The sequence below is a fragment of the Grampus griseus genome (assembly GCF_964374135.1).
Source record: "Grampus griseus genome assembly, chromosome: 12".
In the NCBI taxonomy this organism is placed as follows: domain Eukaryota; kingdom Metazoa; phylum Chordata; class Mammalia; order Artiodactyla; family Delphinidae; genus Grampus; species Grampus griseus.
The window spans coordinates 73689888-73714529 of NC_139006.1; the positions used below are offsets into that span (position 1 = coordinate 73689888).

Genomic DNA, 24642 nt, shown 5'->3' on the forward strand with positions numbered 1-24642 from the left:
CCTGCAGAAGCTGGTGCTCTAATGCATTCTCCCCCGAACACCTGAACACAGAACCTTTCAAACAAAGAAAGGCTAATTAACACCTCCCAGGACCCCAAAGTCCTATAGATGACAACATGGGGAAATGCTGTAATAAATGGTTGATAAAATATGTCTTTAAATGACAGTAATAGTACAGAAGGTACAAAACCAATTAATAATTAAGTATGCTCAGATTTTTTTACTGAATTCTTAGCCTTAGAAGTCAAAATGGTTATCACTTAAATTCTTGACCTCTTATACTGAAAATTTTGTGTGTTTGGACATTTTTTAAAGAAGTACAATTCATCTCTCAGGAAAGGAAACAGAGGAGTGTGGTCCCAGGACCGACTCAGCACAAGAGACTGCTAATATCAAAGCTTCAGTGGGACCTTCCCATGCCCTGGCCCTTGGGCTGGGCTCCTTTCTGGGTCCACACTGCCCAAGAGCGAGGCAGGGGGTGAGCATGTCCCACCAAGGCCCTACCTTGTCACTGCCTCTGGCTCAGACCCATTCCTGGGGTACCACACAGTAAGCAGGGTGACTTCAGAGGGATGAGGCTGGGAACACTAGGAATTAGTGCAAGAGGTAGAGGCCACCTGAGACCAAAGAACAAGTAGATTCAGTGTATAAAATCTTCCCCTAGGCTCTGGAAATTCCATCCGACTCCTGTGGTCTCTGCTAGTTAAGGTTGGGTCTCTGAGCAGACCACTCTACCCCACCAGGTGGGAAGTGCTCACAAGTGGCCCGCTTCCTACAATTTAGAGATCCCTACCGTCTAACCCCATCCTGATACTCAGCAGTTGTTGCTGCCACCTCTGTGGTTTCCTCTAAATTGGGTTGCTCAAGGCTGCCCTTCACGCCCAGGTAAACGGGATTTCACCTAAATAGAAATATAAGGCAAAGACACAACAGGGTTACGAGGTTGAGGACCCCTCGGCCCAAGCCCACGGGCTCCCTGGCTTGGAGCACAGCTGGAAATCCAATTCCAAAATGAAAAATTAGAAAGCTGCTTTCTCCTTGCTAACTCTCAAGTCAGCCCATCACTAATATATCAGCGGCTAAAAATCTGCACCTCATTTTTCAGTGAGATTCTTCCTTTCCACGAAGGACATAATCTAAGAGGTAAGTTACACATCCCCCTCCCCCAAACCTTCTCCACCATGGGACAAAAGTGAAGTGATTTTAATTCTGAGTAATAATTAAAAAGTGGTCTGAAAAAATGTTTTGAAAATGTCTGAAAAATGCCCCAAAGACTGATTACCCCTGCCTTTAAGCACCTCTGGGCGCCCAGGTCCCACATGCTTCAGGCTTTAAAGAGTGTCACGCTAAGCTCTCTGAGTCATTCCAATGACCCCAAGCTGCCCAAGCCGGAGCTGACTGCAAGCAGACCTTTCGCATTACTTCTAATGCATGGTGGCTTCCTCATGACTCAACCCGCTTGCTCTTCAGGATTTGCTTTGTAGTTTTTCCATGTGAGACAGCTGGTCCCCAGCTGCTTGCTGTCCTCAGCTGATGGCAACGGCCTTCCACCCTTTTGTGAATCTCAGGTTACACGGAAGAACCGCGACCTCTCGAGCGCCCAGCACTTCTGGTCCTTCCATTCCCCTGCATTTCTTGGTAGAGATGATTTGCCCTGGGAGCCCCTCACCACCCAGAGATGGCCCAGGCCCAGCTAACCGCTCCCAGCAGACGACAGCGTTCCTGCCACTTTCCCCTCCCGAGGAGTCAGAGCTGAACTCTGAGCTCGGCAGCTTCCTGGCCTACAAGGGTTGGAGATTCAGGAATGCCCTTTCCTTCCTCCCTCCCTCCCCTCCACACTTAAACAAGGCAATGACCCAACATTCCAGCTGATCACATCCCTAAGTGATCAGACATCTTGGTGGAATCTGGTCAAAATAATATAAAGCAGATTCTCAAACTCTGCAAAGAAAGGCCAGCTTCTAAAAGTCCTCCGCGTCAGGGTGGACTGGGCTTGCTGAATACAATAAAAATGAACGACTGCAAAGTGCTTCTCAACACTCTCAACTTCTGTTTTTTTTTAACCTGAACATGAACCAAATAACAGCTCACAGGCAGGCACGGGGCCACAGACTATACTTTCAGTAGCGCTGAAATGGATTGCTGCGTTACACAGAAGTGTTTCATGTTTCTATTCAGCCCCCCCTTTTTTTTTCCTTGAGAGAACCCAGTGTTTCTGGCCTCATCTCTGCTCCTCCTCGTTTGATCTCAGTTCGTAACTAAGTTCCACCGATCTGTCCATGAGCACACCACACCTCCGTGCTTGGTGCAGAGCTCCCAGCACAAAACCAGCCGCACGCCTTGCTGCTAGCAGGCAGCTCTTTCACTAGTTCTCTAGGGGTTTGACCTTCTACCTTTCTCTTACCCAGATCCCACCTACCATTCACACAAATGCCCCTTCCTGCCCATTGCTTCCTGAGGAAGCCTACTGGGTTTCCAAGTGCCTGCCTGCCCATCCCTCCCCTCCCTCCCTCCAATTAGGGGGATAATTTTACTTGCCCTACTCACCAGTGTCGTTGGGGTATTTGTCTCCCTTGGTGCACGTCCTCCCATCATCCTCCTGGACGTAGCCCTCCCGGCACTCACAGCGGTAGCTGCCCAAGGTGTTGACGCAGATGTGCGCGCACAGCGTCTCGCTGCTGGTGGCGCACTCGTCGATATCTGGGTTTGAACCAAACGCAGAGAACGCTAAGACAGTTTCACAGAGATCACTTCCAACACAATCACTTCCAAGCGACCTTAGGCTTGGCCCTTCTGTTAATGTCTGCAAAGGACACTCTGCCAGACCTCTGTCACTGAAGCCTGGAACAAAGCAGGAAGCTAAAGATGTGGGCCATGCGTGACAAGAGCACTTCAGGCAGTGTCACCATGGTTACAAACTGATCAGTGATGGGGTTCCTGGTTGTGGCTTTGCCGCCACCAATTCTCGTGGCTTGGTGCAGGTACTGCTAGCCTCCAAAGTTCTCACTATAGAACATGGCAGTGGAGCCTGCCCTAAATACTTCTGCAGGGCTCCCTGGAAGAGGAAATGAGATAACAGATGGCAACACATTTTGGAAAACGACTATCGTAGAAATGATTTCCTGCAAAGACCCTAGTGTGCCGAGGGTTTTTATGTTCCCTTTACAACCAGTGGTTCCTAACAGCATGGTGGTGACCCAAGGCCACTAGGAACGGCTCCTTCTCAGTTAGGAGACGTGATGATACCTGGGAAAAGGCACTTCTGATAAAAGAAAATAGTCATAATGGGTCTAACGGAGAGCGTTTTCCCCAGGAAATTTCAGCCCCATCCATGACCCAAACAGACCCCTCCTGAGTGGTGGAAATGAGCCACGACACCATCAAACAAGTAACCAGAGAAAGTCCACGTGAACTGCGCACATCACAGACTTGCCCCCCTACTGAACGGGTGGAAACAAAGCCATTTCCCAGCAGGGCAAGAGAAGGAGGCCCAAACCCATTTCCTGCTCACTGGCTGAAGATACTGGGTGGCGGCCAGGACACACAGCCCCAGACTGTGCACATGTGGCCAGCGGACGGAGCCCAACCTTGCGCTCCAGGATGCCGACAACGTCCCAGCCACTCCCTGGACAAGCTGCCTGGGACCCACCCCGGCAGGCCTGTGTGCCCACGAGGGGCATGTGGTCATCTGGATGTTCCCTGGCAGTTCATACTACGTCACCCGTAAGCTAAGCTGTCACAGCTGCTGCCTCCTCTGCAATTCCCCAGGCTGACCACGTCTGTCCACGTGCCCCTGCCTTCAACCTAAGGGCAAGGCTGCCTCTACTGTCCACAGGGGGAAGGACAAGGTTGAAAGGAGAGAGAAACAGGTGGGACTCTTAACAGACTGCTAGTGTTGCTGGTCCCCAAGCCTCCCAAAGAAAAGAAATGGGTACCAGAGCTACCGCAACTGAAATCAGAGCCCTGGCACCTGGGACCTCGGATCGTGGTACACACGGGTTTACGGTGCTCTCTGCAGGAGAGCCCACGGGTCCCCCTCCGTTTGCTTGGTGGTCTCAATTCCATTCCTGTTCAGTGGGGGGCGCCATGCCAGGGGCCACTGGGGAGAAACCAGGAGAGCTAACACCTAGAACCTCTCTTAAGTGGTGCTCTCCAGAGCCCCCCTGGGACGGAGAAGGGGGCTGCTCATCACAGCTGCTTTATTTTCTACCCAGATGCCTCTGCAGTCTCCTAAGTTCATCTTTGAGCTCATCCTCAAACTGCACTGTGCATCTGTGCATATGCAGATTTCTGCATCCACCCTCAGAGTCTCGAGGGGAGGCCAGGAACCTTTTTTTTTTTTTTAAGCCATAAGCCCAGATGTTTCTGAGACAGTTGAGACATGCACTGACCACACTTTGATACAAGCAGTTCCAGGGTCCAACGACCATAAACCTGCCTCAGAACCCAAGGAGTGCAGGGCTGGGAAGCCTAGTGAGTGAGGGGGGAGGGAGCAAGCTGGTGGCGATGGATGATGCTGGCTTTGCTCAGCTGTGCGCCGGGGGCTGGTGTCAGCTCCCTCTGAGTCATTTCCAGCCTGTCTGCCATACAGACACCTCCTCTTTCCCAGTCTCTCTTCCAGGTCATCTTCTGAGAGGAGGCTTATGCTTGTTTCGTTCTTCCTGCATTTTCACATTTCTGCCCCCTTACATTCTGTTTCACCTTATTCTAGTTTTCACTTGGTAATATTCCCCTTCTCCTGCTCTTATATCTCACTGCCAATTAGGATCTGACTGGTACCCACTCCCTGAAGAATCCCTTGGTCATTGTTTGTTTTAATAATCATGGTGAAAGGTAGTGACCCCTAGAATAGTACCAACCCAACTCCATCCAACAAGTATCAGGATGTAAGAGGAGGCATCCAAGTGGCTCCTGAGAGCTGGTCCCCACTGATGAAGAATGTTCCAAAGAATCATCAGAATCTGGCACATCCTCAGGACCCAAGAAATAACGCGCATCACCAACGCACCCAGACAGTACGGCTTCTCCCGCCTCCGGTGCCTCTCCCGGTCATATCGGTATCCTGGGTAACAAGTACACAGCACTCGGCCGAAGTTATCTGTGCACTGCTGTTCACAGGGAGCCTCAGCACATACATCATAATCTGAAAAAGAAAAGTGTGAACTCAAAACCACCACAGTCATTCACTAGACGGAGGCGGGGCCCACCCAGCCCTGGTCGGGAACAGACTGTCTAGGCTGCACTCCGCTCAAGGGGAACGGTGGTGTGACCAGCTATGTGTAGAGGGAGTTAACTCTTCAGGCCATGGGGCATCTTGCAGGAGGGCTGCAATGGGTAACTGAGTGCTCAGAATCTCAATGGTTAAATGGAAATATCACTTGTGATACTCCCTGGGTCACCTCACCATCCTTATTTTTTTCTTTCTATAAGAGCATCACTACAAACTTTAATGGTGTATTGATTGGCACAATCTATGTAAGAAGAATGTGCTTACCATGTAAAAGTAACCTCAAATAAATTCATCTAGCGCAAAGACCTTCAAACCAAAGTATGCAATCCCTGCGGAAAAGGAGATTGTCCTGTGGGTACTTGGACACATATAAATTCAGGAGGGTCAATTTACAGATATTAAACTTTCATGTTTATTCTTTCTAAAAACTGATCTACTTGAGGATTTCCACCATGATCAAGAGTCACTGTATTTCTCTTTTGCTGCCTTTCCTTTTTTCATTTTAAATAGAACACCTTTAATAAAATATAATCCACATAGCACAAAATTTACCCTTTTATAGTGTGCAATTCAGTAGTTGATTTTTGTCATTCATCCAGAGAGCAAAGAAGCTTTAGGTGGCCAGGCTCTGCTGAATTACCTGGGGGCCTGCTTCCTCTTTTTCACCAACTGCTGGAGAGACAAGGAATTCCTTCCAGCTGAATACTGAACAGCCAGCCCTGGCTATGGGCACTGGCGTCCTAACGTGAGGGGCGGGGCGGTGCTGGAAGTCAGGCAGGCTGAGAGGAGCCTGAGGGAGGCTGACTGATGTCTCTGTGCTGTAGGCATGCAGATGGGGTGGGGGAGGGTCGATTCTGCATGGTGAGCAGCGTCTGGGTAAGGCAGAATGGCCAGAGATCTCGTTCCAGCTCTAAGTCTGTGCAAATTGGGGTGGACGCTCTATTCGTCGAGAACCAGGGCATCTCCTCTTTTCTCAGTCCTTACAAACAAACTAATATTTAACGAGTCTCTGAAGGGACTTTGGCTCTAAGTCAGGAGGCTCAGGCTGAACATTTACTTCCAGACTAGACCCAGCATCTCATTAATCACTGCACTGTCTCCCCCAGGTGCTGACAGATAAACTATCGCTGGAAACAGAGTGAGCCTGGCTTTGCTCTGCCACATGTGAAAGTGGAATGGGTGGGCTGTCAGCCCCCGATGTGGGTGGGGTCAGCGAGACAAGGATCACGCCAATCTCAGGACAACCTGGAAGGCGGTCCTTGCTAAATACTCCTCCCCACAGATGGGATTCCAGGCCTGCGCTTCCTGCATGTGTCCCTGGTCAAATGCGTTTTCTTCACTGAGGCATCACCTCTAGGCAGCCCATGTTCTGTGCTCTTTTCGCTCAAGAGCAAGGTCTCAGCCGTGATTGGCTGTGGGCTGCCCTGCTCGGCCAGCTGTACCCGTCGTCCAGCAGCTGCCAGGGAGGGAGGGGAGGAAAGGGGCAGAGTCAGGAGTCCCGTGTTGACTGCTATGCTCACTAAGACCTGTGTTGACATATGTGTGTTAATATACGATATTTGTTTTTCTCTTTCTGACATACATGTGGAATCTAGTAAAATGGTCTACATGATCTTAATCGCAAAGCAGAAACAGAGACAGAGATGTAGAGAACAAACAAATGTAGGGACACCAAGGTGGGGAAAGGGGGGGAAGGGGCTGGGAGGAATTGGGAGATTGGGATTGACATATATACACTATGGATACTACGTATAAAATAGATAACTAATGAGAACATACTGTATAGCACAGGGAACTCTACTTAATGCACTGTGGTGACCTAAATGGGAAGGAAATCCAAAAAAGAGGGGATATGTGTGTATGTATAGCTGATTCATTTTGCTGTACAGTAGAAACGAACACAACATTGTAGAGCAACTATACTCTAATAAAAATTAATTTAAAAAAAGATAGCAAAATGCTAAAAAAAAAAAAGAGAGAGAAAGAAAAAGACCTGTTTTGAAAAACAGCGGCCCTGATTTCCTCCTCCCTTCCAGCTGCCTTGAGGTACCACTTCCAGCTCCTGCGGCTGATTCTTTTATGATTTCCCTCTGCATCTCTAAACAGCCAGCTTGCATTGCTTCCTCCTCCTCTGTGTGAATACTCTTTATGGATTTCCAGTCATGGACGAGACACGTTCAGCTTTATCACGGTTTCCTCAACCACGTCCATGCTTCCTACTCCTGCATTTTGCCCCTGTCGTTACACTGAAATTTTGGTTTTATAAGTCTTCAGTGTTGGCAGCATAATGACAATATAAAAGCTACTTTTTGCTAAGCCTGGAAGTATACTCTAATTCCCTATCCTTTCTTGAAGACCGTTTTGTTTTCCCTGGAATTAAAATAATTATCTAGTACCACATGCACCCAATGTTCATTGCAACACTATTTACAATACCCAAGACATGCAAAGCAGCCTAAATGTCCACCAACAGATGAATGGATAAAGAAGATGCGGTACATATATACAACGGAATATTACTCAGCCCCAAAAAGGAGCGAAATAATGCCATTTCCAGCAACATGGATGGACCTAGAGCATATAACACTAAGTGAAATAAGTCAGAGAAAGACAAATATAATCACTTACATCTGGAATCTAAAATATAATACAAATCAGTTTATTTACAAAACAGAAACAGACTCACAGACATAGGAAACACACTTATGGTTACCAAAGGGGAAAGAGTGGGGGAGGGATAAATTAGTAGTTTGGGATCAACCGATACACACTACTACATATAAAATAAACAACAAGGATTTACTGTATAGCAGAGGGAACTATGTTCAATATCTTGTAATAACCTATAATGTAAAAGAATCTGAAAAATATATATATACAACTGAATCACTTTGCTGTACAGCTGAAGCTAACAATACTGAATATCAACTATACTTCAATGAAAAATAATTATTATTTTGTATATTTGGGGGGGGGGTAGTTGTGAACTTTCTCTCTTAGCTTCAAACTTCCACTTCCATGAGCTACTTTGTGACTGGTACCCTGGAAACCACATTTCTGCCTTGTTGGCTGCTGGCTTATTAAGTACTGAGAACAGGGCTGGGAGAGTGAGCAAGGTGGAAGAGGAGAGAGACTGAGAAAGGTTTTACAGGATTTAAAATTTTGAAGTCATGTGTGCCTGACCCTTATGGCTAGTTAGGGCATATAATTCTAGGTTTGGAAAGCTACCTCAGAATTCTGAAGGAACTGCTCCCCTGTCTTCTAGCTTTCAGTCCTGCTATGGATAAGTCCTATAAGATTCTAATTCTTGATCTTTCAAATCTCATTTTTCCCTCTTTGAAAAATGTTAGTATTTTCTTTTTGCCCCAAGGTACTAACATTTCACAATGACGTCTTTATGTGGGACCCCTTCAATTTTTGGTAGGCTCTTTTAATCTAGAAATTCATATCCTTCAATTCTAGAGAATTTTCTTGAATTATATCTTTAATGATTTACTCTCTTCTTCTTCCTCTGTTCTGTGTGGAACTCTTATTTGGATGTCGCATCCCCTGGACTGGTCCTCTAATAATATTCTCATACTTTTCTTCTACTATTTTTTATTTCTTTGATCTTTTGCTCCAGGTCCTGAGAGATTTTCACAATCTCATCTCCCAACCATTTTCCTGTTCTCATTTTATCATGCTTTTAATTTCCAAGGATTCTTTATTTCTTCTTTGAATGATCTTTTTTTAATAACACCATGTTCTGGTCCCATGGATGCTATATCATTTTTGTAACTCACTGACGCATAAATGGTAGTTACTTTGAAGCTTTCTTCTTTCTGTGTGGTGTTTTCTCTAAGACTCTTTTTCTTTTTTTCCTGTATGTTTCTTTTGTAGGTTTCCCTCTAATGACTGGTGATCCTTTTCCTGTTTGGACGTCTGCTGTAACTGATTCATGGTTAAATACAATAGCTAAAACATAAAAAAATTATAGCTACATAGAAGCAAAGCTATAAAATTAGCTAAATATTGAAGAGAAGGCTATAAAATCAGCTAAATAGAAGCTCTTTGCATGTGGTAGACTTTATAAACACTGGGCTTAATTTTTTTTTTTTAGCATCTTTACTGGAGTATAATTGCTTTACATTGCTGTGTTAGTTGTTGCTGTATAACAAAGTGAATCAGCTATACATATACATATATCCCCATATCTCCTCCCTCTTGCGTCTCCCTCCCACCCTCCCTATCCCACCCCTCTAAGTGGTCACAAAGCACCAAGCTGATCTCCCTGTGCTATGTGGCTGCTTCCCACTAGCTATCTATTTTGCATTTGGTAGTGTATATATGTCCATGCTACTCTCTCACTTCATCCCCGCCTCCCCTTCCCCCTCCCCGTGTCCTCAAGTCCATTCTCTACATCTGAGTCTTTATTCCTGTCCTGCCCCTAGGTTCATCAGAACCCTTTTTTTTTTTTATTCCATATATATGTGTTAGCATATGGTATTTGTTTTTCTTTTTCTGACTTACTTCACTCCGTATGACAGAGGCTCTAGGTCCATCCACCTCACTACAAATAACTCAATTTCATTTCTTTCCATGGCTGAGTAATATTCCATTGTATATATGTGCCACATCTTCTTTAACCATTCATCTGTCCATGGACACTTAGGTTGCTTCCCTGTTCTGGCTACTGTAAATAGCCTGGGCTTCATTTAAGTGATTTGCCTGGTGCATTTCAATGTCAGTTTCTTTAGGACTTTTTTTTTTTTTTTTTTTGCCGTTCGCAGGCCTCTCACTGCCGTGGCCTCTCCCATTGCAGAGCATAGGCTCCGGATGTGCAGGCTCAGCGGCCATGGCTCACGGGCCCAGCCGTTCCGCGGCATGCGGGATCCTCCCGGACCGGGGCACGAACCCGTGTCCCCTGCATCGGCAGGCGGACTCTCAACCACTGCGCCACCAGGGAAGCCCCAACTTTCCATTTTTGATGGTTTTCCAGAGACCACCAGCTTCCTGCTCTGTAGCTTTTCCCTCTACAGTTCCTCTGTTTTCACCTGTCCTATTTCTCTTGGCACCATTCTAACTCAGATCTCCAGAACCTCCCTTGTAAATCCTCATCTCAAGATTCTTCCCTCTTAAGTCCACTCTATGTAACACCGTCAGGCCAGTAATATTCTGAACGTATACCTCTGTGAGTGTCACTACCTCGCTCACAAAGCCTGTAAATTCTATGCTCATCAACATTAAATATAAATGGCTCACTCTTGCATTTGCGGTCTGGTGTTCTATCCCTGAGACTATGCTTCCAACCTTAAGACTCATTTATGAATTCCTTACAATTTGATAAGGAATACTCTTTTCCCCATCATCCCTTATCACATCCGTGGCTTACTGTTACGTTTTTGTTTATTCTGTTTTCACCCTTTATAATGTCCAATCTACTCCTCCACTCTTACTCTCAGCATTTTATTACCGTTGATACCCTATCTAGTTTCTCAAGTCTCAATGCAAACGTCACTGTTTTAAGAAGACTTCCTTGAAGTCCTCAACAGAGTTTAGTTTCTGCATCCCACCAATCCCCACAGGACTCAATCCTGCTCTGCCATATTTGCTGAATGCCTACTCTGTGCCAGGCTCTATTCTAGGAGGCATGAAGTGGTATGATGAAGAGCACAGGGACTGGAGCCAACCCTCCCCACTCTGCCACTCTCTCTGTGATCCTGAGGTCTTGAAGACTCAACTTCCTTACCTGTAAAATAGGGAGAACAATAAGATCAGCTTCACCGTGCTTTTAGGAAGATTAAATTGGATGATACATTAAGCACAGTGCCTGACACCTAGTCAAAGCCTGACTTGCATTTTAGCTTCTTTTACTATTAGTTCTAATGATTGTTTGGATAGCTGAAAGGAACTGTGTCCCCTGGGGCAACCAGCACTATTCTCTTCCTACAGTTTAAGTACAACTAGTAGTTGCTGAACTAGAACAAATCTGATTACCCTACCCCCTGGGCAATGTAGATAACACTTACGGCAGGGGTTGGCAAACTTTTCCTGTAAAGGGGGCTAGATAATACTTTTTGGCTTTGCAGGGCTTTGTTGAAGCTACTCAAGTCTGCTGTTGCAGGGCAAAAGTCGCCATAGGCAATATTGAAGTGAATGGGTATGTCTGTGCTTCAATAAAGCTTTATTTACAAACCAGGTGGTGGGCCAGATTTGGCTCACAGGCCACAAGTTGCTGACACTTAAACAAATGAGGCAACAACACTTTTAAATTGCAGCTTCTACTCGCTAGCATATTTGTTTAGAAATTCTAGTCTCTTCCTATTATCTGTAATGGCTAATTTTAAGGGTTAACTTGGCTAGGCCACAGTACCCAAGTATCTGGCCATTTTTCTAGAATTTTCTGCAGAGATTTTTTTTTTTTTTTAAATGAGATTAACATTTAAATCAGTAGACATTGAATAAAGCAGATTGCCCTCCACACCGTGGGCTGGTCTTCTCCAATCAGCTGAAGGTCTAAATAGAAAAATGATGGCCCTCCATTGATAAAGAGGGAATTCTGCCAGCAGATGGCCCTTCAGACTCAAACTGTAACTCTTCCTGAGGTCTGCAGCCTGCTGGCCTACCCTGCAGATTTTGGACGTGCCCGCCTCTACAATCTCGGGAGCTAGTTCCTTAAAATAAATCTCTGTTTCTCTGGAGAATCATGACCAATACACCATCTTTTCTGAAATCCTACACTTTGCATCCTTGGGTAACAGAAACTTTTATGATGAAAGATACCTTTAGTCATAAACACAAACACACACAAACACACTGACTTATTCCCACAGAGGAAAACAAATCAACTTTAAAAAGTGTTCTAGTGAAAAGCGATAGAACAGAGTTAATTACGGCAAAGCAACTTTCAGCACTTGGGACCACTTTTCCTGGAAATATTCAGTTCTAAGTTACATTAATCTTAGGTGCTGACAACGTCTTACTGTAGGGTGAGGGAGACTGGATTTAGGCTTAGATGTTTGAAACCACAACACCTATCATTTAAAGAAATTCTAAGCATGTGGTATCCATGTAATGTGTTTTTAATCAGGTTGGGCAAGGTCCTTAACTAGGATCTTAAATTGATGGGCCTAAACTTCATTATCTTTCTGTATCTGCAAAATTGAAATATAAAGGACTCAGTTGGTGGCTGAGAAAAGCTGGCTTATAAAAGAATGCAATTATTTTGACCTCTGTGTTTTTTTTTTCCCACCGAGCTCTAACAGAACTAGCTGGCAGTGAGAAATTCCGTCTTGGAGAGACCAATATAAACCAACGTATGTGAAGCGATTTCCTAACCAGCCTTCCTAAAGCAGCTTTCTCAGGGTTGACAGCTATGGTTTAATGAACTCTTCTGCAAAAGAGAGCAATAAGTAAGAAGGATTCATTTATCTCTAACTGATAAAGAAACTGCTCCCTATGAGATAATGCAACATAATTAGCTTGGCTGGGCTCCAAGTCTACTAGCGAGACCTGGATTCTTGGCCAACAGTGAAGGAAACTATTTCACATTACCTACTCACCTGTCCCCAGCCCAGCCCTGGGCACACTAATGTCATGCTCTTCCAACAGTTCTTAGTGTTTTCTGTATCAGTGCTCTGCCTGGAATCTTTTACAGTTCTCCTCCTCCTTCTTGTCTAAGTCCTGGGCAGCCTTCCTCATAACCTAGCTCCAAACTCCTCACCTTCTCGAGACCACCTCTGACCGCCCTGGTCTCTGGGACTATGTGCCCCTTCTGCAATATGCATGTCTCTACTATGCATATTGTAGTTGTTAGTAATAAGAGGAACCACGAGTTATCAAGCACTTAATAAGAGCCAGCCTCTATTGCAAGTACTTTACATGCGGTAATCCTCTTAAAGTCTCCACATGAGTCAAGTACTAACACTTTCTGCAAAAACTAAGGTTTAGAAAGTCACGTGCCCAAGGTCATAGCTAGCAGGATGTGTGTTATGGACTGAATGTTTGTGTCCTCCTGAAATTCATATTTTGAAACCCTAACCCCCAGTGTGATGGTATTAGGTGGGGGCCTTTGGGAGATTATTAGATCACGAGGGTGAAGCCCTCATAAATGGAATTAGTGCCCTTATAAAAGAGACTCCAGAGAGCTCCCCTGCCCTTTCCACCATGTGAAGACACAGCAAGAAGATGGCTGTCTATGAACCAGGAAGCGCTCACCAGACATTGGACTTTCCAGTGCCTCGCTCTTGGACTTCCCAGGCTCCATACAGTCTAACTTATTTTTGTCACAGCAGTGCAAATGGATTACAGCAACATGGAAGCATGATTATAATCCAGGTCTCTCTGATTCCATGCCATCCACATGCTGTCTCCCAGCTTGAGGGCTGGGCCCACGTCTTACAACACTCTGTCTCTTCAGTGCTGGGCCGAGCAGTGTTTGCTGATGATCAAGGGGATTCACGTTTAGCAGATGAAAAGCAGGTAGAGAGGTTGGGGAAGATGGCTGTGTTCTAACTGTGCATGAAATACTGACTAGGGAATTATAGCCTCTACAACACAAAACCAGAGATACAGGAATTACTCAATATACATGTAAATGCTATGTAATGATTTAGATAGAGCCTGACATGTATAACCAAATTGGCATTAGAAGAATTTAAAGCCAAAAAAAGAGAGAAATCACACATGCATGCACCGATAACATACATATGTTCCGCGTACATCTGAACTTTACAAGACCTCTGGTTATTAGTCATAAACAAGGTGAGAAGATATAATCCATTATATTACATACCTTCTGGGATGCATTGTCCAAGGACAAATTTATACCCTTTGCAGCACTTCCGCCTAAGAGACAAACAAAATGTGATATGTTAAAAATAAAATTCTTTACAATTAGCGAGTTTGAATGAAATAACTTGTGCCCAGGAAGAACTGAGGCATAAAGGAAAGTCAGGGTAGAGGGAATCTGAGATAAAAAGAAAAAATATTATCACTACCATATGACCCACACCTTTTCCCCACCTAATAAAGGACATTAATCCTTTGAATCCTATGAAGTGAATTAACCCTGAGACTTCAAGATATTTATATTAGATGATTAGTGGCTTATCATCCTACAGGTCAAGGATTCACATGACTTGCTAATTATGAGCTAATTATAGTAACATTAGGCTAATTATAACATAATGATTGATAATTACCATATAATAATTAGGTAACTAATTATTATCAAGCCTGGGACTGGAACCCAAGCATTCTGACTCCCCCCTCTTTTTTTTTTTTTGAAAACACCTGTACCACATAAGGTACCTAAAGATACCTAAAGTATCTGAATTTTAAGAACGGCTAACAGGCAAATTTTAACATAAACATCCAAGACTTACATCTCTGCCCAAGAAATGGCACCATCAGTTCCAAATGCAAATCCCCACTGTAGGGATCATATCTCTGGTATGGAGCTGTGACCTCCTAAGAGACCTGCCCCCTCTGCAGATAACAACAATAAACTCTGGACAAAACAGAAGCAAACAACTACCTGATGATTCTGGAGAGTTAAAGCAGACAGATTTAGGAGGAGAGCTGAAATTTTCAACAAGGGACTGACAGAGGGTAATCTTTCTGCTTTTTAGGGCTTTATCCTGTCTGCAGATCACAGTTGCCATGTGGAAGTTAAAAGTCTGAGAGAAAACCTGCAGTATTTTTTGGCCTGGTCAAACAGAGGACAAAGCCTTGGGATCCAGAGTCATGAGAAACTGAGAAGGAATCCTGGAAAGGATAGTGCTAGAGAAGGAGAGCCCGGAATTTTGTGTAGAAACTCTGTCCAAGTCTCTGGTAACCCCTAACCCATGTGTGTGAGAAGCAGATCCAAAACATCTCAGCTAAAGACAAAAGGGGCTGAATGAAGACTTGAGCTGCCACTTCTACAGGCCAGTTTTCACTTTTTGTCTAATCAAGTTAACTGTCTGCTAAAAGGAAAATATCAATACTCTTTGGACGAATATATCAGGATGCAGGGTCTCTACAACACAACGTGTATAAATGTGACCTATTCTCAAGGGAAAAGACAATCAATGGTGTGAACTCTAAGATAACCCAGAGGTTGGAATTATCAGACGCAAACATATAACTATGTTCAATGATATAAAGGAAGCTATACTTGTAATGAATGAAAAAGTAGGAAATCTCAGCTCTCCATCTCTCCAGTCTCCATCACTTTTCCCTTCCCTTCTCTCCCAGCTGGTTTCTAAGTAAGCTTCCCTTTACCACTTCCAACATCAGTGTATGTTAAATCAGAGAGCAAGAATTAACCAGGGCCCTGGGAATCTGCAAATCTCAAGAACTTACCAAGATATTTTGAGTTGACTATAATGGTTAAACTACCATTAAAAATACTCTTCTTTGTAACCCTAAGAGAAATCAGATTCAAGGTTATTCTCATCGCAATGTCATTCTGACTCATTTGCATTTGGATATGCTTTCCAGGTGGAACAGAAAGGGATTAAGTTTAATAGGATCTACCAGCTAGGAACTGCATATCACCTGCAACCTATCATGCCACCTGTGTTAACATGTCATCTGTATATACGAATCAGGGGCACAAACCACTGATGTGGAAAATCAGGCATTATCTGTGTCTTAAAGTAAGTTTCCACTTTCATCAAATGGCTAGAACCTTCGACCGGACTAGACAAGACCTTCTGTCTCTAATAACAGCATTATTTTCTACTTTTGCAAGTCAGTGTAATCTTACTGGTCAAATCAATTTTTGTGAACTGGTCTGCTAAGTGAATGACCACTCATAGGAGAAACTTAAGCAATCTCTTCCCCAAGCTTTAAAATTTTTATTACTTTATACAATTTATAAACATCACATCTAGTACGAGAACAGTCTGATACCTAAGTGGGTTTAGCAGTATTACCTCATTCCTTCCTGTAACATCTCACTTGCAGCCCAGATGCAGCAGATAATCCTACTTCCAAAGCAAAATAAGTGGGTTTCCATTATAAAAACAATGGCATTTGGGATGCTCCCAAAGCAGACTTGAGTGAAATAGCTAAGCTCAACCCCACCCTCAACAAAGGATACATTTGCCTGCCTGTACTTGTCCACTCAGTATATATTATTTTATAATCTCTCATTGACATATTTTATGTTAAAAGGAAATACTTATGTGTGTGTAATTTACTGGTATGAGCGATCTGGGGCAACGTCCAGAGTCTTCCAGTTAGACCTAATTCCCCAGTATCTGCAACCACATTGTAATTTTACATGACAGGAAAAGCCCGTGGGGTATAAATTTATGATGATTATTATTTGTAACAGTGGTAGAAGACCTACCATTACATTCTATGAAATAAACTCTGCCTAGTTTTCCATGGTTTAAGAAAGTCCAAGTTCTAGACTTCCCTGGTGGTGCAGTGGTTAAGAATCTGCCTGTCAATGCAGGGGACACGGGTTCGAGCCCTGGTCCGGGAAGATCCCACACGCCACAGAGCAACTAAGCCCGTGGGCCACAACTACTAAGCCTGCGCTCTAGAGTCCACAAGCCACGACTACTGAGTCTGCGTGCCACAACTACTGAAGCCTGGGTGCCTAGAGCCCGTGCTCCTCAACTAGAGAAGCCACCACAATGAGAAGCCTGTGAACCGCAATGAAGAGTAGCCCCTACGTGCCGCATCTAGAGAAAGTCCGAGTGCAGCAACAAAGAACTAATACAGCCATAAAATAAATAAAATTAATTAATTAAAAAAAAAGAAAGTCCAAGTTCCTAACAACCAAAAAGAAAACTGGCTTAACAGAGCATTCATTAAAATTTCACGGATATTACTTACTGTATTACTTAAGGCTGTCCTACAGAAAACTATAGGAGGAAGCAGTGTGCTAGATGATTCGAAACTCGAGTGATTCATGAGAAAGTTGGATGGAGGGGCAAAACATGTGCTTTTGATACACCAAGTATAACACCACGTTTAAACATATGGTTCTATTTGTTTGTTTCTACCTAAGTGGCACATCTAAGGTACTGCCTCTGAGATGTTCTATGGCATTTTAAAGTTCATGCAAATGGATGAAATCCTTATAATCTGTTTTTCTACATCTAAGACATTAAACTTGGGCACTCTAACCTTCCTGAGCATTTCAAGGGCTTGGGACCATGCACACAGTGGAGCCAAAAGTCACCTGTCATTTCCTTTTTATGGAATTAAATAACACAGTGATCTGATATGCTTTCAAGAGGCTATGGAGCTCTGTCAGAAAATCTGAGCTTCAGGATGGACATGCTTCATTTAAATATCTGCTCAGCGAAGAACTAACTTCCCCTTGGCTGTTTTTTGATGGTTTTTTTTTTTTTTTTTTTTTTTTTTTTTGCGGTACGCGGGTCTCTCACTGTTGTGGCTTCTCCCGTTGGGGAGCACAGGCTCTGGACGCGCAGGCTCAGCGGCCATGGCTCACGGGCCCAGCCGCTCCACGGCATGTGGGATCTTCCCGGACCGGGGCACGAACCTGTGTCCCCTGCAAAGGCAGGCGGGCTCTCAACCACTACGCCACCAGGGAAGACCCCCCTCGCTTGGCTGTTTTTTCTTAACCGCATAACTAACACTCTCTCTCTGCTCAAGAGGAGGAGGTCGGAGGCTCCACTGTACCCTCCCGGGAACACGGCATTACTTTGCATATTAAACACCCATCAATCATAAATCACCACATAAACAATGAAATAGTCCAAAGCATCACAAATAAACACTGGCCATACATGTTATACTGTTTCAGAGATTACTTACAACATAATTCACGTATAATGAAGCTGAGCCAGCCAAACTGAAATCTCCTCATTATGCAAGCACAGACACTTTTTAGATCTAACTGCGAGCATGGCTGTGCGGTTATCATCTTTTAGAAAACAAACTAAGACAGGAAAAGCTCATGTGGAATCCGGGGAGGCAGTCCTTAATACGCTTCACGTTGTCACAACGTGGTTTTTCCAAATGCAAATGCTTTTCTCATTTCTTGGCAAGGGGAAGTGGCGATTAGATGGTTGTTACATAGAAAGGGTGACATCTGGTAATCAGGAAAGTCTGTGGATGTTTCCCCTGGGTGCCCCTGAGTATTAACACACATTAAAAAATCATAAATAAAAACTATGCAGCCAGAAATATATCTCACCAGCCAAGTGTGTGTGAAAGCTTTTGGAAGGAAAAACTAAATCGGGAAAATGAAGATAACAGAGATCTCATCATCCAACTGTCTGCTGTGAGTTACCAGATTCTCGAAAAGAATTAAAAAAACAACAACACCACTGCCTACAGAATTAGAGGGCCAGAAGAAGGGACCTCAAAAGGTCAAGTGAGCTAGTAGGCAAGACGTATTTCAACACTTGCTCCAAGGCAACAGTAAATTTTCCTAAGATTTACTTGAGGTTTCCTTTGCACAGCTGCCTAGACATGCACCAAATATACCAGGCTTTTTAAAACATGAGAGAAAGAACTACACTTTTTAGAGAATTTGGTGCCAAGCTAGATGGAGCAAAGGCTTTGGAGTTAAGCAGACCTGGCTTACAATTCTGCCTCTGACCTCTGAAGAGCTCGGGATGTGGGCTTCCCTGGTGGCGCAGTGGACAAGAATCTGCCTGCCAATGCAGGGGACACGGGTCCGGGAAGATCCCACTTGCCGTGGAGCAACTAAGCCCGTGGGCCACAACTACTGAAGCCTGCGCGCCTAGAGCCCGTGCTCCACAACAAGAGAAACCACCGCAATGAGAAGCCTGCGCACCACAACGAAGAGTAGCCCCCGCTCACCGCAACTAGAGAAAGCCCGTGGGCAGCAACGAAGACCCAACACAGCCAAAAAATAAAGAAAATAAAAAATTTTTTTAAAATTAAAAAAATTTTAAAAGAGCTCGGGATGTGACCTTGGGCTCATTTCTTAAACTTGCTGAGCTCCAGATTCTTCACGAATAAAACATGAACAATAAAATTTGCTTTATAGGATTAACAAGGATTATAGATAATAAAATAAAGGTGCCTAGAACGGGTCTGGTTTGGGATCAGAATGGTGTTCTAAGTCGCAGCTTTATGAACACAACAAGAAAACAGCAAAAGCAACTCTTCCCAGATGCTTTCCTCTCATGACTCATCTCTTTCTTCCATTTCTTAGTCAACGGCGGATGCCATCGCTTCTTCCAAAAACAAGAGAGAAGGGGAAGGGGGGGGAGGGAGAGAAACTGCTGATTTCAAGATGATAGAAAAGTAACATTTTTGTCATCGTCTTCTTTCACCAGTTAACTCCAAATAACAAGGGGAACAAGAAATAAAATGCAAACTCATATCCCATGGATTTAGGAGACCTTTCTAACTCTGGACCATAACACGGTTGTCCCTCGGTAACTGCAGGGGCTTGGTTTCAGGGGCCCCGATATACCAAAATCCACGGATGCTGCAGCCCCTTATATAAAATGGCAGAGTACAATGAACACAGTTGGTGCTCCATATCTGTCCATAGATGTGGAGAGCCGACTGTGCATTGAATATTTATTGAAAAAATCTGTGGGCTTCCCTGGTGGCGCAGTGGTTGAGAGTCCGCCTGCCGATGCAGGGGACACGGGTTCGTGCCCCGGTCCGGGAAGATCCCACATACCGCGGAGCGGCTGGGCCCGTGAGCCATGGCCGCTGAGCCTGTGCGTCCGGAGCCTGTGCTCCGCGACGGGAGAGGCCACAGCAGTGAGAGGCCCGCGTACCACAAAAAAAAAAAGAAAAGAAAAAGAAAAGAATCTGTGTATTAAGTGGACCTGTACACTTCAAGCTCATGTTATTCAAGGGTTAGCTGAATATGAACATAGCCTGCGGACAGAAGGATGGGAAGTGATTTTGCAAAGTGGGATAACTTCAAACCTGAGGGCTTCTAGAAGAGGTGATCATGGAGAGACCAGCCAACCTACCCTGCAGAACCTAGGTAAGCCGTCGAAACTGGAGATGCCAGATACTGAGGAAAGTGGAGGCCAGAAGAAAGCAAGCTGACCTGAAAGTCTCATGAGAAATTAGACATCCTGTTCCCACCTCAAACCGAAGAAGTTAGCCTGATACCCTTTGCCTACTGGGCAAGAGGCAGAAGGTATATTCTTTTGGAAAACTGTACCCAAGAGGCTCCAGACTAGGATACCAAGTAGCACCTAACCCACCCACGAGTAGATAATTCTGCCCAGGCACACAGAGTTCCCAAATGTTTTTTAAAGAACCCTTTCAGATACATGCACCCCAGTGTTCACTGCAGCAATACTTACAATAGCCAAGGCATGGAAGCAACTTAAATGTCCATTGACAGATGAATAAAGATGCGGTACATAAATACAAGAGAATGTTACTCAGCCATTAAAAAGAATGAAATAATGCCATTTTCAGTAACATGGATTATCATAGTGAGGGAAGTAAGTCAGACAAAGACAAATATCAGTATGATACAGCTTATATGCGGAATCTAAAAAAATGATACAAATGAACTTATTTACAAAACAGAAACAGACTCACAGAGAACAAACTTATGGTTACCAAAGGGGAAAGAAGGTGGTGGAGGGAGGGATAAACTGGGAGTTTGGGATTGACATATACTCACTACTGTATTTAAAATAGATAACCAACAAGGACCTACTATACAGTACAGGGAACTCTGTTCAATATTCTGTAATAACCCAAAGGGGAAAAGAAGTTGAAAAAGAATAGATACATGTATATGTATAACTGAATCACTTTGCTGTACACCTGAAACTAACACAACACTGTAAAGCAACTCTAGTCCATATAAAATAAAGATTAAAAAAATAAAGAACCTTCCAATTTAATATTTCAATTTAATATTCCAATTTAATATTCCAATTTCCAATATTTAATATGACACTTTCACAATAGCCAAGATAGTGAAGCCCTCCTGGTGATGGCTTCTAAAGGCAGACAGACGGTGGGTTCCTCACATCCTCAACTAGTCAGTCCTAAATGAAGACAGATGAGACAGAGGAAGCGTAGAGCCAACTTACATCGTTTATTCTTACCAGCCCAACCGCACTGTGGTATGCCCGAGCTGGGGGGCCCATGAGAAACTTCTGCCAGGAAGAACACAGACCACGGATCCCTTGGGGCTAATATTAAAGGCTTGAGCATCTAATAGTGGTCCTGGGTCTTTTGGTCAAGCTCCTTAGAGTGAGGAAGCTTTCCTCTCTTCCTTTGAACTTTCTTCCTTTGTGGAAACTTTTATCGAGCTTTGCACGACTCTGTAGGAGCTACCAGAATTCCTTTCACACCAGATGACCTGAGAACAGAGCCCAACGAAACGACTCACCTCCCAGCTAGACATGCTTGGTTCCAGCCTTTTAACCAGAAAATGCTCCTCCCAGGCAAATGCAATAATATCATGTTTACTATGGCATCAACAAACTAACAAGCCAACCCAAACCAACCTATTTATTCAGCTACATATAAGCTTGTTACCGCCAAATCTCAGTGACGATATTAAAAGACTCCTATGGAGTATTTTAGGTATAATCTGCTCTTCTATGCACAATTACTGGTGGTCAAAATCAAATGAGGAAAACAGTTAGTGGTTCCGCAAAACAAAACAAAACAAAACAGAGTTACCACATGATCCGGCAATTCCACTTCTGGGTATGTACCCAAAAGAACTGAAAGCACACTCAAGTAGATATTTGATCATAGCAGCATCTTTCACAATAGCCAAAGGTATAAACAATCCAAATGTCCATCGACAGATGACTGGATAAACAAGATGTGGTATATATACACAACAAAATATTATTCATCTTTAAAAAGGAAGGAAATTTCGACACAGGCTACAAATGGGTCGAAAATGTCAGTTTGGGAAGATGAAAAAGTTCTGGAGGTGGATGGTGGTAATGCTTGCACAACAATGTGAATGTACTTAATGCCACTGAACTACACATCTAAAAATGGCTAAAATGGTAAATTTTATATTATTATATTATATTATATATATATATTATATATATAATATATTATATATTATATATATTATATATAATATATTATATTATAATATATTATATATTATATATATTATATAATATATTATATTATAATATATAATATATATTATATTATATTATATTATATTTTACCACATATACACAAAATGATCAAGTGAGGAAGGAACACTGTTGAAGTGATCCCTTTAACCATGAACACCCTGGTCATGGTTTCATGTGGGTTTTAATTGTGTGAATTACAGAAAAATTAATTTCTCTAAGCGCGTGTGAAAAGGTTATTCTCAGATGGAGTTAAAGTTATAACCAAAAGGTATTTATCCTCCAAGGCTGCAAGTGATAATTTATTCATTCAACAAACATTCATCGCGCACCTACCCAAAAAGCAGAAGAGCTGGTAGTTAGGACCCTGCTCCTTGGGGATGTACCACCTGGGTCTGAATCCACGCACCACTGCTTTCCAGCTGTGGGGCCTTAGACAAGCGATGTAAAATCCCTCTAACTTGATTTCCTTCTGTGTAAAATGGGAAAGTAATAGTACTCACCTCATTGGCTTGGTGAGAGGATTTCATAAGTTAATAAGATGCAGCTTAGGACCGTGCTGGCATATGTTAAGTCCATTGGAAAATGTAGAAGGAAATGTGGTTTTCCTGCTGTGTCCTCACTGTGTTGGCCACCTTCAAGGACCCTGGAGCCCTGCAGAGGCGGGACGTGTGGACAAAAGCCCCGGCTGCAGGCTGAGAACACGTGCAGGCACCTTCACGTGATATGCCTGCCAGCGTCTCCCTATCTCCCTGGTACATCAGTGTTCCTCAGACCCCAGGGTCAAGGACTTCAGCCAAGGGCTGACTGGAGTACAGGGCTGACGTTAAAGAGATAAGAACTTGGGATTGATTAACTTCCTCTTTGCAACGATGCCAACACTAGACACCCCAGCTCCCTTCTCACACATTTTTTCCTCCTTCCTTGCCTCCCCAAATGAGTTTTCTACCTCATCAACCCTCGTTATCACCTTGTTCGCTGACTGCCTTTTCCCTAATCAGGTGATAAGTTGATCATTTCTGAAACATAATAAAAAATTATAAAAAATGAGAAAAGGTAGTTTGGTATTACCTTTGTGAAAAACGAAATAAAACAAACTTGTATCTATGTATATGCTTATATATACACAGGTGGTGAAATTTTTACAGTGAAAATGAAGACACTGTGTATTCGTGGTTCTTTTCATGCGGGTGAGCTACAAGAAGGTTCCTCATATTCGTTTTTGTGTGTTTCCGGATTTTTCTGTAACGACCAGGTACTGATTTTGTATGTAGTAAGAGAAAATAAAATAATAAAGGGGTCTTTAGAGATTTTCAGGGTGGTCTGGTACATTTCTAACGCCAGGCCGAACAACAGTTTCAGAAGCTTGTGATTTTGCAAGTTGGGTAAGGAGTCACGTTCGGGAATGTGTTTGAGCAGATAGGCACCCAGCATGACTCGCTTTACCCAGAAACTGAGCAGTTATATTTTGGACAAACTGGACCAACTAGGTTTCAACCCAACTGCTTTTGACCAAGTCACCTGGAATCAATATACAGTATTTATTAAGAAACTGCCTTAGGGATTTAGTGTGCTATTTAATAGGATGTTCATTCTTTTTGCACCTCAAATAACTGGTGTAATAGGCTTGCCTTAGGGAGGATTTTAATGGAACCATTTCCCCCGCTTGTGGGACACATTTAAACCAGTGCAGCTCTGCTCACATTTGTTCCCACGGTTGCTAATTTTCCGAGGCGCTGATAGCTGTGAGTCGTGTCCTACTCCGTGGGTCACCGTCCATGGACAGCCTGGAAAGTGGAGATTATTCCTTGCAGCAACGTGGTTCATCGTATGCACTGACACTGTAGGACCCAAAGCCCTAGTTGTTGATTTATTTTTATTCTATTCTTAACTCTCTAAGTATTCTAGAAACACCTCAATGTTATTAGTAATATTCTAGGGTAGCATTCATCAAGAAAATCCTATCTGCAGGCACTAAAATATTCATGATAAATGAAGCAATACAAGTCATCTGTGGTGGTTTCCAATGCAGTCCAGAAGTTTCCTGACTGTTCCTCCTTCCTTCTCCTCCCACTCTGGACTTTCTCTGCAGTTTTGTTTCCTCGCTCCTGTCGCTTTTGTTATTTACTAACTTCTTTATTTATTGAAGTATAGTTGATTTACAATGTTATATCAGTTTCAGATGTAGAACACAGTGATTCAATATTTTTATAGATTATATTACATTTAAAGTTGTTACAAAATATTGGTTATATTCCCGAATGAATACAACACACTCTTTTCTCTTCTTCAAAGGTGGACCCAGCCTCAGGATCTCAACTCTCACCTCTTTGACACCTAAACTGCAAACTTCCAGGCAGCGAAACTGCCTTCATTTTGCTTGCC

The 24642-nt window shown here is 43.5% G+C and overlaps 1 protein-coding gene across 2 annotated transcripts in view; it reads right to left on the reverse strand.

The window, feature by feature from the left end:
• CCBE1 (collagen and calcium binding EGF domains 1) overlaps nt 1–24642 on the reverse strand; it is a gene marked incomplete at its 5' end in the record, with an annotated part of 234520 nt that overhangs the window by 25954 nt on the left and 183924 nt on the right. Inside the window, 4 exons of one of the 2 annotated variants that reach the window (XM_082668123.1) lie at nt 2548–2700; nt 5009–5143; nt 14004–14056; nt 22761–22899. In XM_082668123.1, the coding sequence (XP_082524249.1) occupies nt 2548–2700; nt 5009–5143; nt 14004–14056; nt 22761–22765 (346 nt within the window). Of the gene's footprint in view, nt 1–2547; nt 2701–5008; nt 5144–14003; nt 14057–22760; nt 22900–24642 lie in introns of those variants that run through there. The other variant, XM_082668122.1, reaches the window with a different exon arrangement.